The following is a 16,262-nucleotide window of genomic DNA, read 5'->3' as shown; positions in this document are numbered from 1 at the left end:
CCAGTTGTGTTAAGTATGTCACAGCCATGGTCGTATCACCGCTTGTGTTACGTATGTCACAACCATGGTCGTATCACCAGTTGTGTTACATATGTCACAACTATGGTCGTATCACCAGTTGTGTTAAGTATGTCACAACCATGGTCGTATCACCAGCTGTGTTACATATGTCACAACCATGGTCGTATCACCAGTTGTGTTAAATACGTCACAACCATGGTCGTATCACCGCTTGTCTTACATATGTCACAACCATTGTCGTATCACCGGTTGTGTTACGTATGCCACAACCATGGTCGTATCACCAGTTTTGTTAAATACGTCACAACCATGGTCGTACCCCCAACTGTGTTACATATGTCACAACCATGGTCGTATCACCAGTTTTGTTACATATGTCACAGCCATGGTCGTATCACCAGTTGTGTTAAATATGCCACAACCATGGTCGTGTCATCAGTTGTATTACATATGTCACATCCATGGTCGTATCACCAGTTGTGTCACATATCTCACAACCATGGTCGTATCACCTGTTGTGTTACATATACCACAACCATGGTCGTATCACCAGCTGTGTCAAAAATGTCACAATCATGATTATATCACCAGTGGTGTGATTCTTGCACCTTGTAATAACATTTTTGGAGTTATTTTCTTGTTGCCCTCTTTTATGCTTGTAGTTTGGAGTTATTTGTGTTAAACCCCAAAGAGCTCTCAGTTTAACAGCTGTGAAATCAGGAGTATATAATATTATCCAACTTCATGAGCGCATGAAACTTAAAATATATATATTTACTATTGTTATAACCTTTCTTATTTCACATATTATTCACGCAAACTGTTGAGGTATACAACCTTCAGACATATTGATCCATAACAGATGAATAATTTATGCTGACATTTTCGTGTGTGGTTTGACATTTGACAAGTATTATTAATCATGTAAGAGTTGAGGGTGATCCGAAATAGGATGAATCATTAGCGAAAATGTCGAATGTAAATGTGAAGTAAAGTGCTTGGTGTTGACAGCGTTGATAAATCTGAAATCACTCGTTCATTATAGGATATATAGATTTTTTTTTTTTTTTTTTTTGATTGGTGTTTTTACGCCGTACTCAAGAATACTTCACTTATATGACGGCGGCCAGCATTATGGTGGGTGGAAACCGGGCAGAGCCCGGCGGAAACCCACGACCATCCGCAGGTTGCTGGCAGACCTTCCCACGTACGGCCGGAGAGGAAGCCAGCATGAGCTGGTCTTGAACTCACAGCGACCGCATTGGTGAGAGGCTTCTGGGTCACTACGCTGCGCTAGCGCGCTAACCGACTGAGCCACGGAGGCCCCTAGGATATATAGAGATTCATACATGAAAAGACAGTCCAGATAGAGTACGCTATATTAATTCTTTATAGATTCTTTATAGACAAAGGACTGAAAGACGACAAGCAGTGATCTTGTGATGCCTTTTAGAGGCCGTGACAAACGTAAGTCTGAAAGATTCTGAACAACGGGTCATGGAAGATTACAACGGGTTTTGTATTGGTTGAGCTGGTATTATAAGGCAAGAGGCCTGCTTTGAAATCAAGTCTGGAGTACCGGCCGGCACGAGCTCGGGTGTTGATACGATGACGCTTTTACTCCTACAACTTGACAGACTAACGTATCACAGTCATGTCAGATTGTTTACTGAGTGATGTATCATCAAAATATGACCTTTACTACTTTCCAAACCTGTGTAAAATTTGGTTCAATATTTGATAAAAGGACATATTTTAATACATACTTTTAAGGCCCACCGAAGAACTTGATGGCGTTAAATCTCAGTCATTCACACATTATGAAATGTCGAAAATTATTATTTGATTGTTCAGAGCTCAACCCACTAGAGATAAACAAACTTGTAATGGCACACGAATCCATATTCCACCCACTGATGAAGGCAAGCAACTCTCCTAATAACTTTTTGAGTTGCTACTGTCTTGTTACAAAATAATTTCTCACCTTGAGGCACCACGTGCGCGGAAGTTTATAATGCTTAACATTTTCTCTGTTTCACTAGGAGAGAATGAGGCCAATGTTGATGTTGACTGTGACAGTCCGACGTGAGAAGCCTGTAGAGAAGTGAAACGAATCCGGAGATGTGGATAATTCCCCACAGCTCTAGACCTTTATCGGGTAATTTTAACATAAATGGGAACTATTGATTGTGGATAGAATGCGGATTTGCAGTGAGAGGAAATGGTGCGGTACGGGATGCTGTAAAGAAGGGTAAGTGTAACAGAAGCTGAGTTCTGGCTCGCGTGGAAGCCGTTGTAATGGTCTGTTCTGTGCTCTTATGTCACGTCGTCAACTATGCGGCGATAAAAGAAAAGATAGCAATACTTACAACAGCCCTTGTATCAAAACTTTTGCAATTCTTAACACAGGCTTGTCATTATGCAGATAAACGGTAGCAAATTAAAGGTTTTGGAAAGTTATGAGAGCAGGCTCTGTGTGAGTAGCTAAGCGTCTATCGGCTAGGATTTTCAAAATTGTTTCAAGACTTATTACCAGATGAAGCCAAGTCTTCAGTTTTGTACTTAACCCCCAAAACAATGGGCAAAGAGTATACTAAATATGAGCTAAATCTGCCGCTGTTTATACTTTGTCCTTTGAAATCGGCTGCTGAGTTTGCCTAAAGTTTAAATGTATAACATAACTTAGTACCAGTATTAGCTAATACATTTGGAACAACCGGGTCTTGAGTAATAGAGTAGAAGATTAAGCGACTATGACTAGCTGACTACACGACTTCAGCTGAAGCACGGACGTATTCCCGTATATTTATGTCAAGAAATGGTTAGGATTTATTACTCGTGATATGAACATATAGTTTGCGACAAGTATCATCTTTAATTTTGAATAATACGTAACAGGCGAAATTTTTCGTTTTCTTTATGTAGTGCACTATTCCGTGTCCTTATTTTTGTGCTGCTAAAACTGTTTGCTCAACTCTGTCTGTCCCAGAGAATCTCAACTGTCTAGAACTACAGCAGTGAAATCGAAGATATGTTATATTAAATTAGTCATTTTCGAAGATGTTAACTGGGAGAAAATACTTTTCTGTATACCTTTTTATGGTATTTATTTTCTTTTACTCCTTGATTTTTCTCTTTCTCAGATGACGTGATGAGATTCAACGCTTTTTCTCGATGAAACATTCGTGGTGTTAGTACACGCACGCAACAAAGGCAACACAGATATTTTTTGTCAAGGCCACACTCAAGAATTTTTAACGTAATACAACATCAGGTTAATGAGTAAAAGAAACCTGAGTGCGCGGAGTAAACCATGGTCCTTAGCCGGGCAAACCTTCAGCGAATGCTAGATTCGATCACACGAAGTCAGCGTAACAGCCTAAGCCAGCTCAGGCCCCGAGAAATCAAACCAAAGCTCCTTGTGTGACGTATCACAGGATGACCTCATTCTTGTAAGCAGGCTTCTGGCATTTTGTGTCGCCTTCATGTTCTTCATTAGTAGTATTACCAGTACCAGGCCATTATGAGTACTCAGGTACGCCAGACGGTAACAAGTAACAAGGTAATGACGCGCTGATGGATTGCCTGTAGTGAGCTTTTGGTCTAACATGTACCATACCGCTTCGTGGGAGTGGAATCCTCTACAACAAGCATCATAAACTGATGCCTTTTATTACATCTGTTTTGTTATTGCCACTTTAAAGCAAATACTTTATACAAGCTGAGAGATGTAAAAAGAATCATGTCTTCAATCTAAGAGTAATTGCCAACCTATTCTCTGAATTTAAAGACACTACCCTTGACCATGAATTTAGGTGTTCGGCAAATCTTTAAATTGCATGTGCCTGATGGCATAGGTGGTCAATGGGTTGTCAACCTTACCTTTACCCCCCCCCCCCCCTCCCTCTCCCCCCCCATAACACTAGCGCCCTAGTGACAGACAAACCGTGAGACTCGAACAAGCAAAACAATACTAATAAACTACAACCCTTGTATGGAGGGGGTAAGGGACACTTTTCCACTTTTCCACAGAATCCATCCCACATGGCAGACAAGTTTGACAAAGGGATATGAAGAGTACTATCAATCAATAATGTAGTAAAATCTAACAGCTGTCAGTTGAGTCTATGTCCCACTCAAAGTCTCGGCGTTAGACGGCGGGCAGTGTTAATGAGAACGTCAAAATCACTTGTATGAAAAAATGTGAATGATAGATGGTTCCCACGACTGTGTGTTATGACAAACGGAACACATTCTATTCAAATGACAACTAGACTGGATCTAAAAATTGCCATATTTACCCTTGGTACCTGGAGACATCTTACAGAGTGGATGTCGATAAAATCCCGTGTTTTGCTGAAGATAATGATTTAAACTGATAATTTCAAAAGGTTTTCAAAAGTTTTCTATTCGGATCCACATCTTTTAATACATGTTGTGAAGAGATGGAACTCAATTGCTCAGATTCTGCTTGAACTTTAAAACACATGAGGGGTTGGAGGTAGGTTGGATGATTCGATCTTTGGAATTGTGGACAATATGGACCTGTGTGCATTGTGATATACATGGTATAATCATTGTTACAGCCTTATAAACACGCCATAAGCATTATGGAGACACGATTGAGTGTATCACCATCCCTGTTACGGAACTAAAAGATACAGCGTTACAAGCAAGCCTTTACCATTGCATATAGGCAGACCGTTCTAAACATATAGAAATTGCCTTTTCCACAACAGAAGGTACAAAATCACAACCATTCCATCACATCCATTGTGGGCTATACTGGTATGAACTGATATCTTCATCGCCTTTTCGGGGCCAGAAGATATACAATCTTATAAACACAATACAACTATGTATTATATATGATATCTCCATACTCACTTACTAACCATAAACGGGATTTCCTAACATAAAAATTATCTTAAATACATCGCACTAAAGTTTCTTTTCATGGAATAAAAATGAAGTTGTTTTATACAAAGCGAAATTGGGAAATTATGCTGGATAGTAAATATGTTCTAGTAACCCCAGTGAGTTCAAATGTCAGTGTTACCGCCTTAAGATGTGAAAAAGTGCCGTTGCAAGTTAAAATGTGTTTAGCCCATCAAACATTCTGCAGTGCTGTTGAAATTTATTCGCTTAAAACACGGCATAAATTTTTGAAAGTTGTCAGTGTGATTGCCACAGTGTAACATCTCGAATCCGAAATGGGAAAAGCAGAATTCCAAATTGCGGGTTTTAAAAGTTTTACCTTTGGTTACAAATGACCAGAATTAATTTGATTGGGTGTGTGAAAAATCTCAACTATCCGTTGGCGGAAGAGAAATGATAGTTGAATTCAGACAGGTTATAAACATGGGGATGAAACTTCGTTCAATTTATGTATTTATTTGATTGGAGTTTTACGCCACACTCAGTGATATTTTACTTCTACGACGGCATTTCACGACCATTCGCAAGTTGCTGAAAGATCTCCCCACGTATGATAGGAGAAGAACTTGAGGAAGCCGACATGAGCTGGACGTTCGGTGAATTAAACATTAAAGAATGCCACTTTTCATACGAAACCCAGGTCAGCAGACGTAAGACAGCACAATCCGCCCCACGAGCCCCACTTATGGCCTCAGACCCCCATTAATTTTCCATAAGCGACAATCTTAACGTCTAGCGCTGTAGCTTGGTCCCAAACATTCCGTGCCCAATAAGCTTTGGTGCATACCTGGCCCAGTCTGGGAGAAACAAGGCATAAAAATCTTGACATAGGTTGACCGTCAAAATCTGGACCTTTCCATGCCGGCAGCTGGGAGGCGTGCCTAGCAACGCCAAGGGGACGTCACGCGCAGCCTCATCACTACCTCACACCTTGTGCCCTCTCACCCGGAATTTCAAACTTTCATCAATAAAGCTCATACCTCCTCAAAGTTTAGACAGTTTCCAGCATTTTAATACCAAACATGCACCTGTACACCAAAAATGGACGCCTGGAAGCAAAAAAAGACTTTATACCCTAAAATTCACAGTACCACAACCGAAAAACGGAAGTTGTAATGGGGGCCTGTGTCCTTATTGTCACAAAATCCAGGAAGAAATGAAAATGGAGAAATGTAGAAAATATATCTCCAAGGTCGAGACAGAACCCTGTGTCTCGTTTGCCAGCAACTGGGGACTTGCATATTACCGTTATCATGTACAGAAGATTTATACGGTTATGGCGCTTACCGTTAATGTTTACCATTATGGTGTACACAAGGTTGGCATTATGGTGTACGGAAGGTGTACAGAAGGCTGACAGAGGGTTGGCATTATGGTGTACAGAGGGTTGGCATCAAAGTGTACAGAAAGTTGACATTATGGTGTTCAGAAGGTTGGCATTATGGTGTACAGAGGGTTGGCATTATGATATTCAGAAGGTTGGCATTATGGTGTACAGAGAGGTGGCATTTTGGTGTACAGAAGGTTAACATTATGGTGTTCAGAAGGTTGACCTTATGGTATGCAGAAGGTTGGCATTATAGTGTACAGAGGGTTGGCATTTTGGTGTTCAGAAGGTTGGCATTATGGTGTACAGAGAGGTGGCATTATGGTGTACAGAACGTTGACATTATGGTGTTCAAAAGGTTGACATTTTGGTGTTCAGAAGGTTGGCATTATGATGTACAGAGTGTTGGCATTTGGTGTTCAGAAGGTTGACATTATAGTGTACAGAGGGTTGGCATTATGATATTCAGAAGGTTGGCATTATGGTTTACAGAGAGGTGGCATTATGGTGTACACAAAGTTGACATTATGGTGTTCAGAAGGTTGACATTTTGGTGTTCAGAACGTTGGCATTATGATGTACAGAGTGTTGGCATTTGGTGTTCAAAAGGTTGACAATATGGTGTACAGAAGGCTGGCATTATGATATTCAGAAGATTGGCGTTATGGTGTACAGAGAGGTGGCATTGTGGTTTACAGAAGGTTGACATCATGGTGTTCAGAAGGTTGACATTATGGTATTCATAAGGTTGGCATTGTGGTGTACAGAGGGTTGGTAGTTTGGCGTTCAAAAGGTTGGCTTTATGGTGTACAGAGGGTTGGCATTTTGGTGTTCAGAAGGTTGGCATTATTGTGTTCAGAAGAATAGCATTATGCCGTATAGAGGTTTGGCATTATGATGTTCAGAGGGTTGGCATTATGGTATATAGAGAGATGACATTGTGGTGATTATGGTGTACAGAAGGCTGACATGAGGATGCACAGAGGAGTGGCATTATGGTGTACGGAATGCTGGCATTTTGGTGTACAGAGGGTTGGCATTATGGTGACCTGGAACTCATTCATGGACTACGTATTTGAACTTTGATATGGAATTCATGCCTGGAATATCTATGTCTGCCCGGCATCATTGGAAACTGATGACCGCTTCTCTCTAGTGTGTTAGCAGCTTAATTTCTTATTTGTATAATTTCTTACATACCTTTGTCTTTGGGAGCTAGTGTTAAACGTTGTTTTGGAAATCTTGCGATTATCGACTTTGAACGCCCTTTACGAACTACGAACGGTATATGAGTGTCGGACATGACGATTATATTCAGAATGTTGGCATTATGGTGTGCAGTTGGTTGGCATTGTGCTCTTTAAAAGGTTAGCATAATGGTGTACACAGGGCTGGCATTATGGTGTTCAAAGGGTTGGCATTATGATGTACAGAGGGTTGGCATTATGTTGTGTACAGAGGGTTAGTATTGTGGTGTACAGAAGGTTAGCATTATGGTGTACAGAGGTTAGGAATTATGGTGTGGATAGGGTTATCATTATGGTGTACAGAAGGTTAGCATTATGGTGTACAGCAGGTTGGGATTGTGGTGTGGAGAAGGGTTTGGCCGTTATTGGTTACTGAGTTGTTTGTCAGCATTGCATCGGTGTATAAAATACAATGTTGTGTTCAAGATGAGATCTCATCTCTCTTTGAGTTTTATATAATGGCATATTTGTCAATTATATATACAGCAACACAATTGTAACAATCACACCCTGCACACTAACACAGTATCGTATACAACGCAACGCACAATGCCTGATTCATGGTTTGATTTCAGTGTTGTACGAGGAATTATGTCCATCAGGTGTAGAGGAATAAAATGTGGAACCAATCAGAAAAGCTGTACGACACAGATGCAATATTGCAATTAATCTAAATGAATCTCATGTAATTGACGGTGAGATTAACCATAAGAGCAGGTCGGTCATTATTATCATAATAAGAAATGTTCCATTACATATACATGTAATGCTGGGAGTAATCTAGACTTTCAGATATTACATCCACGGGAGATCGCGGTGGATGTGAGATTGACCTACCTTCCCCCCCCCCCCCCCCCCGCCAACTATAATGCCGTCGTATGAGTAAAAACAGTCTTCAGTACAGCATAAAACACTAATAAAATAAATGAGTAAATAACATTTATTACGGTTTAAACTATTCGTTCGAGTAGATACCATTTGCGACGTCGAGCTTATAGCATTTACTAGCAAGTTACTAGGGCAATTGACATTCTCATTGACTTTCTCTCTTTAAATATCTAATTCACAATATTACATTAGCTCATATTTGACATAATATGTAATCATTTCTCACGAAAGTTTGTTCATAGTTGCTTTGAACTGGTGAATTTAAAAAGCAGTAATCTAACAATATAACTATTTGAGGTTGGCTTAGCTCAGATTAACTACAAACAGATTATGGATGTCAATTATAAACGAGAAGAATCAAGAGCCCACAGAGCAATGGTGATGTGATTATGTTTACTGGAAACTAGAGTGTACAGTAGTCTGGTTACGTGGTGGCCCCAAGACCACTGAGACGTGGCTACAATTCCGATCTAACGGACTGGCCACAAGCGGGAATTCAATCAAGATTTTGACAGGAATCAATACTGTCTGCATACATCCTCAAAGGCAGGAAACAGACCTGCTCTAATCGAACACAAACGTCCTAAACTCTGATCCGTTGTTATTTACACGGTCTTTTTGGAATTCTTCGTCCAGTTAATCAGATCAGAGTCTGTTTGAAGCAGATGTTTTCTGTCAGAACGGATATAAGAGACGATTGGAATCCAGTCGTCTTAACCGTTAAGAGCGAATGTTTCTTGCTAAAAGTGATTTCATTTATTGACTGACTGACTGATGTATAATTTTGTATAACAATAGTAATAAACTACTGCCCTTCGTTATGTATTTCACAAACTCATGTGTTGAGATAGATGAAAGCAAACGACCTAATTGGCCACCATCTAGACCAAGGCTTTAGCAAGAACCAACGAGGACACATTGCAGTGATCTATGTAACAACACCAGCTAACTGTTAGAAATGATTATCGTCATCAACCTCAAACGTAGTCAGCTTATTTACATAATCTATGAATCCCAGCTTTATTGCCGAAAAAGATCCTGTTACAGCCTCGGAAAAAAGAACTGAACCCAACCAACCACCTTCAACTCAGTTGCGTGGGTAGTGTGTATCCTAAGCAGATGTTCTTGTCAAAATTTCTTACAGCGAGCATAATGCTGTATATTACTTTTACAGCGTGCGGATAACAGACTTTCGTTTTTATACTTGGTTCTTTACGGCCTTCGTGATATTACGTCATTTGCAACACTTTTAATTTAGCCATTTAATATGGCTAACACGATTTAGGTTTCTAAATGAGAATTAAAGCCCCGTTAATGCTGTCTATGGATGTGTTAGATTTACGTAATACCCGGTATACAAAGTGTTTCATGGAATTTTGTGGAATGGTCTCTTAACTGCATTTGCTGATGGACATTTGGATATAATTTCGAAAAAAGATCGAAAAAAAGTTTGACAGATTAGCTAGTTGTGAGTGTGTGTTTTTTAAAGCGCATTTTCCCATTACTCAAGCCTTTGGTGTCCGAAGCGTTGGTCAGTCGCTGCGCAACATTTACTTGATTGCTGAATCTCGCGGGTGTTTTGTCCAGTAGGCGATCTCTTAAGTCTGTGCGATGGCACCAGGTCATTAGGCAATAAAAGTTTTACCAGCGCCAGCAGTTGCTGAGAAGTACGTACAATGTTACCACCACCGGTGAAGTTGACAGCTGATTTAACAATGTATTAATGTACCGAGACTTGATCAAGATGGCATATAGCCCTCGAACTCGAGATGACCTGCAATTCTAACGTTTTCTCTGACAATTCTGCAGTTTGCATACGATACACTTGAATGAGCTACCATACTGACAGATGACGATTTGTTTTAAAAACCGAGAAGAATTGGACTGTCTTCTTTCCTTTACGGGCCAGAGTGATACGTCTTTCAGAACCAAGTTTCAATATGGCCGACGAATGGCGAATGTTTTTTCTTTTCGTTTGAAGTCAGGTTATCCTGTGGAGGACCATTTATCTATGATGTGATGGTTTACGTTCCTTTTTCACAACTATAGGCTTAGTGCTCTGATGATCAGCATTGTCACAATATTAAAATCATGGTTGAATTTAATCTCTGGTAAACATTTTCTTGGAGAATTCTTTTCTGAATCATTCCTAGGGGTTATCTCCCTTGATGAAAGTGTTGCACCTGGTGAACAAGAGGTGGAAACCAGTGGGCTGTTGCTAAGAAAAAATCCGTGGATGAAGACTAAGACTAATTGATGACTAATTTTATTTAAGTTATTTTTGTTTAAGTCTATGCTAAAACGTTTTAGCATCTAGTCTTCAGCTATGTTCTTGTTTATTTATAATCAGCCTTTGTTTTTTCTGTTCTTGCTTACAGGCATTTGTTTTTGTTAGAGGTTAAAAGAAGAGCAATAGAAACATTTCCCAGCCCTTGGGCTGTACTTTTTAATATATTTTTCTTACAGAACTTTGAATGACTGAATCAATCATATTTAACAGCATATCTACCATACGGAATACGCAATATTCAATAGTATTCAATAGTCCATGAAAGGGATATATGTCGTTGTTGGTATCAGCGGCAAGTTAAGTTGATTTGAGTCGCATCGTAAACTCTCGTATATGCCAAGTTATAGGTTTTATTCTCCCGTTCATACCGAGCTTTAGATTTAACAGTTTATGTGCAACGACCAGAGTACAGTAGAACTCCAGTTGAGTCGCGTCGTTGTCTCGCACGTAAACTTTGCAGTATGCGGAACTTTAAACACATGGCGGAGCGAGTAGAGTTTTGTCGTCACGTTTAAATGTGACACTAAACCAGCATGTAGCTGTTTCTATACGGGGTTTGTCACCACTACTAGAAGACGCGAAATGTGGTTGTGCTATCAGGCTTTACCTGCCATCGACAGTTTGTGAGGACAAACTTTGCATGTTGTTCTTTCATCTTTGCAGGCCATTATTAAGGAGACTATTGTTTCATTACATACAGGATATGTATTAATGTTCATAACCTTTGAGATTTTGTGTATCGCTTATTCTTGTCTGTTAACTGGGTCAAGGCAAAAAACCGCTCTGACATGTCTGACTTGATAAAATGAAGATGTTTGTTGTGTAACGCTTTACAACTGCCATACTCTCAAACTAAACGTTCCTAGCAGTTTGAGATCTGTCCTTGTTACAGTATGGAGATGGAAAATAGGAGCAGTCATTGATTACATTTCAAGTTAGAACATGAAGTTGGTAGTGAAAAAGGAAGCAAATATTGGAGTAAGTGGTCCCTGACGGTGGACATCAAGCACTCCATATCAATACCACCAGCTGGAAATTACATTAATTCAATGAGATCCTTGTGTAAGGTGTCCTGGGCGGACACAAAAACACAGAAAGAAAAGTTGCAACATATGTTGAGGACTCGTTCATCTAATGGGAGTGCCGCTGGCTATGTCATATTGATCGATAAAGCTTAGCTGAGAGCAGAATATCAAAAATATTGATCAAATGCCCTGTCTTGCCTTAAAAAGGATTAATTTTAGAACTATACACAATTTCATAAAACAGATATATATATATATATATATATATATATATATATATATATATATATATATATATATATATATATATATATATGTATATGTATAAATTTTGTGTTATAAACTAAATGTACAACTGTACATAAACGTAGATATAAATAAATGTGCTTTTTATATAACTTTTATATAAGCTGTCCAGAGTTCGTGTTATGAAGAATTAAAGAAGAAGAGTTGCTAACGCCATGTTTATAAATTTTTCCATTTTCATGACTGAAGGAAACCGGCGAACTTGTTGCCTGTTAGTGGTGCTCTATCGACGGAAAGGAAAATGGTACTAGGGTACTCTATCGGCAGAAGGGTATGTGGTACTAGTGTGCCCCAAGGTCAGAAAGGCATGTGATACTAGTGTGCTCTATCGGCAAAAAAGCAAGTGGTACTAATGTGTTCTAATGCTAGAAAGGCATGTGGTACTGGTGTGCCCTAGCGGCAGACATCCAATTGTACTAGTGTGCTCTATCGGCAGAAAAAAAGGCATGTGGTACTAGTGTGCCCTAGTGACAGAAAGGCAAGTTGTGCTAGTGTGCTTTATTAGCGGAAAGGCATGCGGCACTAGTGTGCCGTAGCGGCAGAACGGCAAGTAGTACTGGTATGCCTTACCGACAGAAAAGCAAGGGTACCAGTGTGCTCTATCGGCAAAAAGGCAAGTGGTACTGACGCTCTACATGTATTCGTACGCTCACCATTACATTATCTGAAGACATATCTGTATCCGTACAGTCAACTTTACATTACCTGATTCTACATCTGTACTCGTTAGTCACCATTACAGTATCTGAAGCTATACCTGTATCCGAAAAGTCAACCTTACATTATAAAAAAATATCAGATGCTTGTGTTTGTATAGTGGGTCACGCACTTAGGTATATAAGATAAACCATGATAACATCTGTCAGTTCGTGTCAAATCAGCAGTATGACACTTGAATATCGCTTAATCAACATCCTATACTATAAACGTGCTCACCGAACATTTTCTTGTACATTTCTCTTATTGATTATGGACTGCACATCTGAAAAGATTGGTCGCCTTTGAATGTGCCTACGGTGGGTCATTACTGGCCCCTCGGCCACCAAGGCCCCTAGCGGACGTATTAAGGCCAAAAATCGCAAGACCAATTTCAAAAATAAAGTTCAACACAAACTACCAAAGGAAACATACATCAACAGCTGGGCATCACGGACGCTACTGTCAACCTACCCTCCCTGAGAAGCTACACATTCACAGGCAGTTGGGGAATAAACCACTAATGGGACTGTCATCCGTAGATTGAGGAATTCATCTGAACCGTGGACTCTATAGTTACGTGGACTGACTCATTACACTCAGGCATCAGTATAAATACGACGGAGTTGAAACTATATGCCGGCACGTCAAACCTTGTAAAAGTCGATGACAGTCCGATAGTTATACCCTTATGGTGGATTGTAGAAACAACGTTTTATTCTACTAGGCAAGTCAAGTGTCATGCAATAAAGTATATATATTCTCCCATTGTGGCCGTTTTTTTTACTTGAAACATCCTTCATGGTTTACGAGTGGTATAGGAATATCGGAGTTGACGCCTAGATTTCTACGTCGAACTGAACCTTTTCACAGCAGTAGGAATTTTCATGCCGCTGAGTAAACCATTGCAAGGATATTTTGTTGATGAAGATTATGAGAAAGAAAAAAGACAGAAAAAAAAATGCGGACAACTCCGGAAAGCAGCTGAAATTCCAGAAAATGTAAAAAATATTTTGAATGGCACTAATGGGCTACCTTAATTTTATTATTAACACCTGTGTCTAACATTGTTAATTTTTTGTTCAATTTTGCCTAAAACATGTGTCGATCAATACCGATCTTTCAATCTGCGTAACTGGTCGTCTCCATGAAATGTAAAAACCGCTTTTTTCTCAACTTCTGAACACCCACGGGTGAGGCTGTGTGGAGCTACATCTTCCAGAAAACTGGTACGTATATATGATTATGGCGTTACGACATTACGGAAAGGAGATTAGTGTTTCTGATTTCACATGTAAATCAATATAATTAAAGACGAACAGTTTAGAGAGTAAAACCTGAGCAGCGACGACAATGTGTTAGCTGGCAAATTGGTCACAGCCGTGACAATAACACCCGTAAAATAGGGTCTCTGGTCAATTTACCTCAGGGTTTTATTCTAACTGGACATGTACTAGATTAAATAGTATCACATAACACGCCCTTTAGCACCATAGCTCAAGCAGAATTGGATTAAAAATGCAGTGCGGTTGGCGTGAGTTCAAGAGCAGCTAATGCTGGCTCCCTCTCTGGCTGATGTCATTAAGATGTTAAAATGTTATTTTGCAAATTTCACAAAATTTTCAAATTTTTTATTTCGGAAAAAAAGTTTGTGTGTTTGAAATAACATTAATACAAGCTTTTTTGACTTCTACTATTTTTAGTAACAAAAACAGGCACTTTTTCAATTTAATGGCAGGAAAACTATATTATCAAACTAATTAAGCTAGTGTAGACCGCGTGGAAAACAATGCATAAATTGACTCTATTTTTTCTATATTTACTTCTTGTCAATACTTAAACCATCAAATAAGTGATTAAACACCATGCGCTGTCTTGTTTCTTTGGTGAACTTATAAACTTAATATTGAAGGGAGGTTGTTCATTTAATCCCTCATATTTTGTCACCCTGCAATACAGTTTTGTAGACAAAAAGGAAAATGAATGGTGCACTCATCAAACTGTTTCGTAACTGTTACAGTTTAGTATATACATAAATAGGCTACTAATCTCGATGAAAATTCATAATTTATAATTTACTTTGAAATATTTTCACACTGTTTCCGATAAACTAGTAATAATTTTTTTCCAGAGTTTCACAAGACCAACCTACTGGAGAAGCTATGGCTACTTGTCGTCTCGTTCGAGGAAATGTGTTTCTGTTTTGTTCATTCTTACTGTTGGCTTGCCTGCTATGGCCAATAGTGGTTCATATAAATAACAAGCGTTTATCACCTGTTACAAAGTTCAGCACAAAAGATTCTTTGTCTGGTCAAAAATCAAAGTTAGTAAATTATCGGCCAGTAAATTTCTCAGAGTATATAGACAGCCTTCGTCACGACATTACCCAACACCAGGCTCTGGATCCTTACTTCATTCCCAGAAATCACAAAGTCAACTCTTATGACTACTCATTTCTGATTGATGGCCGAAATATATGTCAACGGGAATCCCCTTTTCTACTGGTTGTCGTACCATCTGTGTTTGACCACCAAGAGAACCGCATGGTTATTCGAGAGACTTGGGGAAGTGTAGTGAGAACGGGTATGTGGGCTGACGGGACACCGCTACCACTGATAAAACTCATCTTCTTATTTGGACAAAGACACGACCCAAGCTTGTTCTCCACACTAAAGGAAGAAAACTTGCAGTATGGAGACATTGTATTAGCCAATTTTGTTGACAGTTACAGAAACCTAACCATCAAATCCATGGCAGCTTTGTACTGGACCACCCGATTCTGTCCTGACGCTAAATATCTTCTGAAGAACGACGAAGACACCATTGTCAATCTGCCGCGGCTTGTCGAATTATTGAAAGATAAAGTTCCAAACTCCATTATTGGTCACAAAGGTCATGTACTTAGTGTAACCAGAGATGGATATATAGAAAAATGGATAGTTTCAAAAGAAGAATATCCACCTGACAAATATCCACCATACATTCTAGGAAACTTTTACGCCATTCCCAAAGATTTGATACCAAAGTTATTCCACGTGTCTCAGTACATTCCTTATCTATCAATGGAGGACGTGTTTATTACTGGTGTTGTTCGGGTCACGATAGACGCTGGGCTTCAAGGCGTAGATTCCTGTCTTGGCCAATGTGACTTTAACATAACGAAGGTAGCTTATACAGTTGGAAGCTTAAGAATAAGAGAAGCTTGGGAGAACTTCTCCTAACCTGACAAAGATATGGCAATAAAATAAAAACTTTGCCAAACTAATGAGTTCTGTTTTTCTTTTATCCTTTTTATATTTTTGATTTTCCGGTTGAATTTTGGCAAAATGTATTTCGCATAATAAGCGTTGGTGCTCCTTGGACGTAGCTCTCGCTTTGGTAGGTTAATTGGAATAAGACAAAGTGTCATGTGGTCTTTCACATCGGCTTTCACACCAGTACCTGCATCTTCCTCTTGTAAACAATTGTTACCACACAGTGGGATGACTACAGATATGTGAGACATCTCTGCTCCAGGTAGTCCT

At 39.4% G+C, this 16,262-nt stretch overlaps 1 protein-coding gene across 1 annotated transcript; it reads left to right on the top strand.

The window, feature by feature from the left end:
• Nucleotides 1–13,925: 13,925 nt before the first annotated feature.
• On the top strand, nucleotides 13,926–15,959 carry LOC135480509 (beta-1,3-galactosyltransferase 5-like). The gene is made up of 2 exons (XM_064760392.1): nucleotides 13,926–13,967; nucleotides 14,870–15,959. Exon 2 carries the CDS (start codon nucleotides 14,901–14,903, stop codon nucleotides 15,957–15,959), a length of 1,059 nt encoding a protein of 352 aa, XP_064616462.1. The 5' UTR covers nucleotides 13,926–13,967; nucleotides 14,870–14,900.
• Nucleotides 15,960–16,262: the final 303 nt, after the last annotated feature.

Source organism: Liolophura sinensis, chromosome 1 (genome assembly GCF_032854445.1).
Source record: "Liolophura sinensis isolate JHLJ2023 chromosome 1, CUHK_Ljap_v2, whole genome shotgun sequence".
Lineage (NCBI taxonomy): Eukaryota > Metazoa > Mollusca > Polyplacophora > Chitonida > Chitonidae > Liolophura > Liolophura sinensis.
Note: the sequence above shows the minus strand (reverse complement) of the source record. Positions and strands in the feature narration are given on the sequence as shown.

Coding starts and splice junctions, on each gene's coding strand:
- LOC135480509 (XM_064760392.1), top strand. CDS start 14,901: ATGGCTACTTGTCGTCTCGTTCGAGGAAATGTGTTTCTGTTTTGTTCA.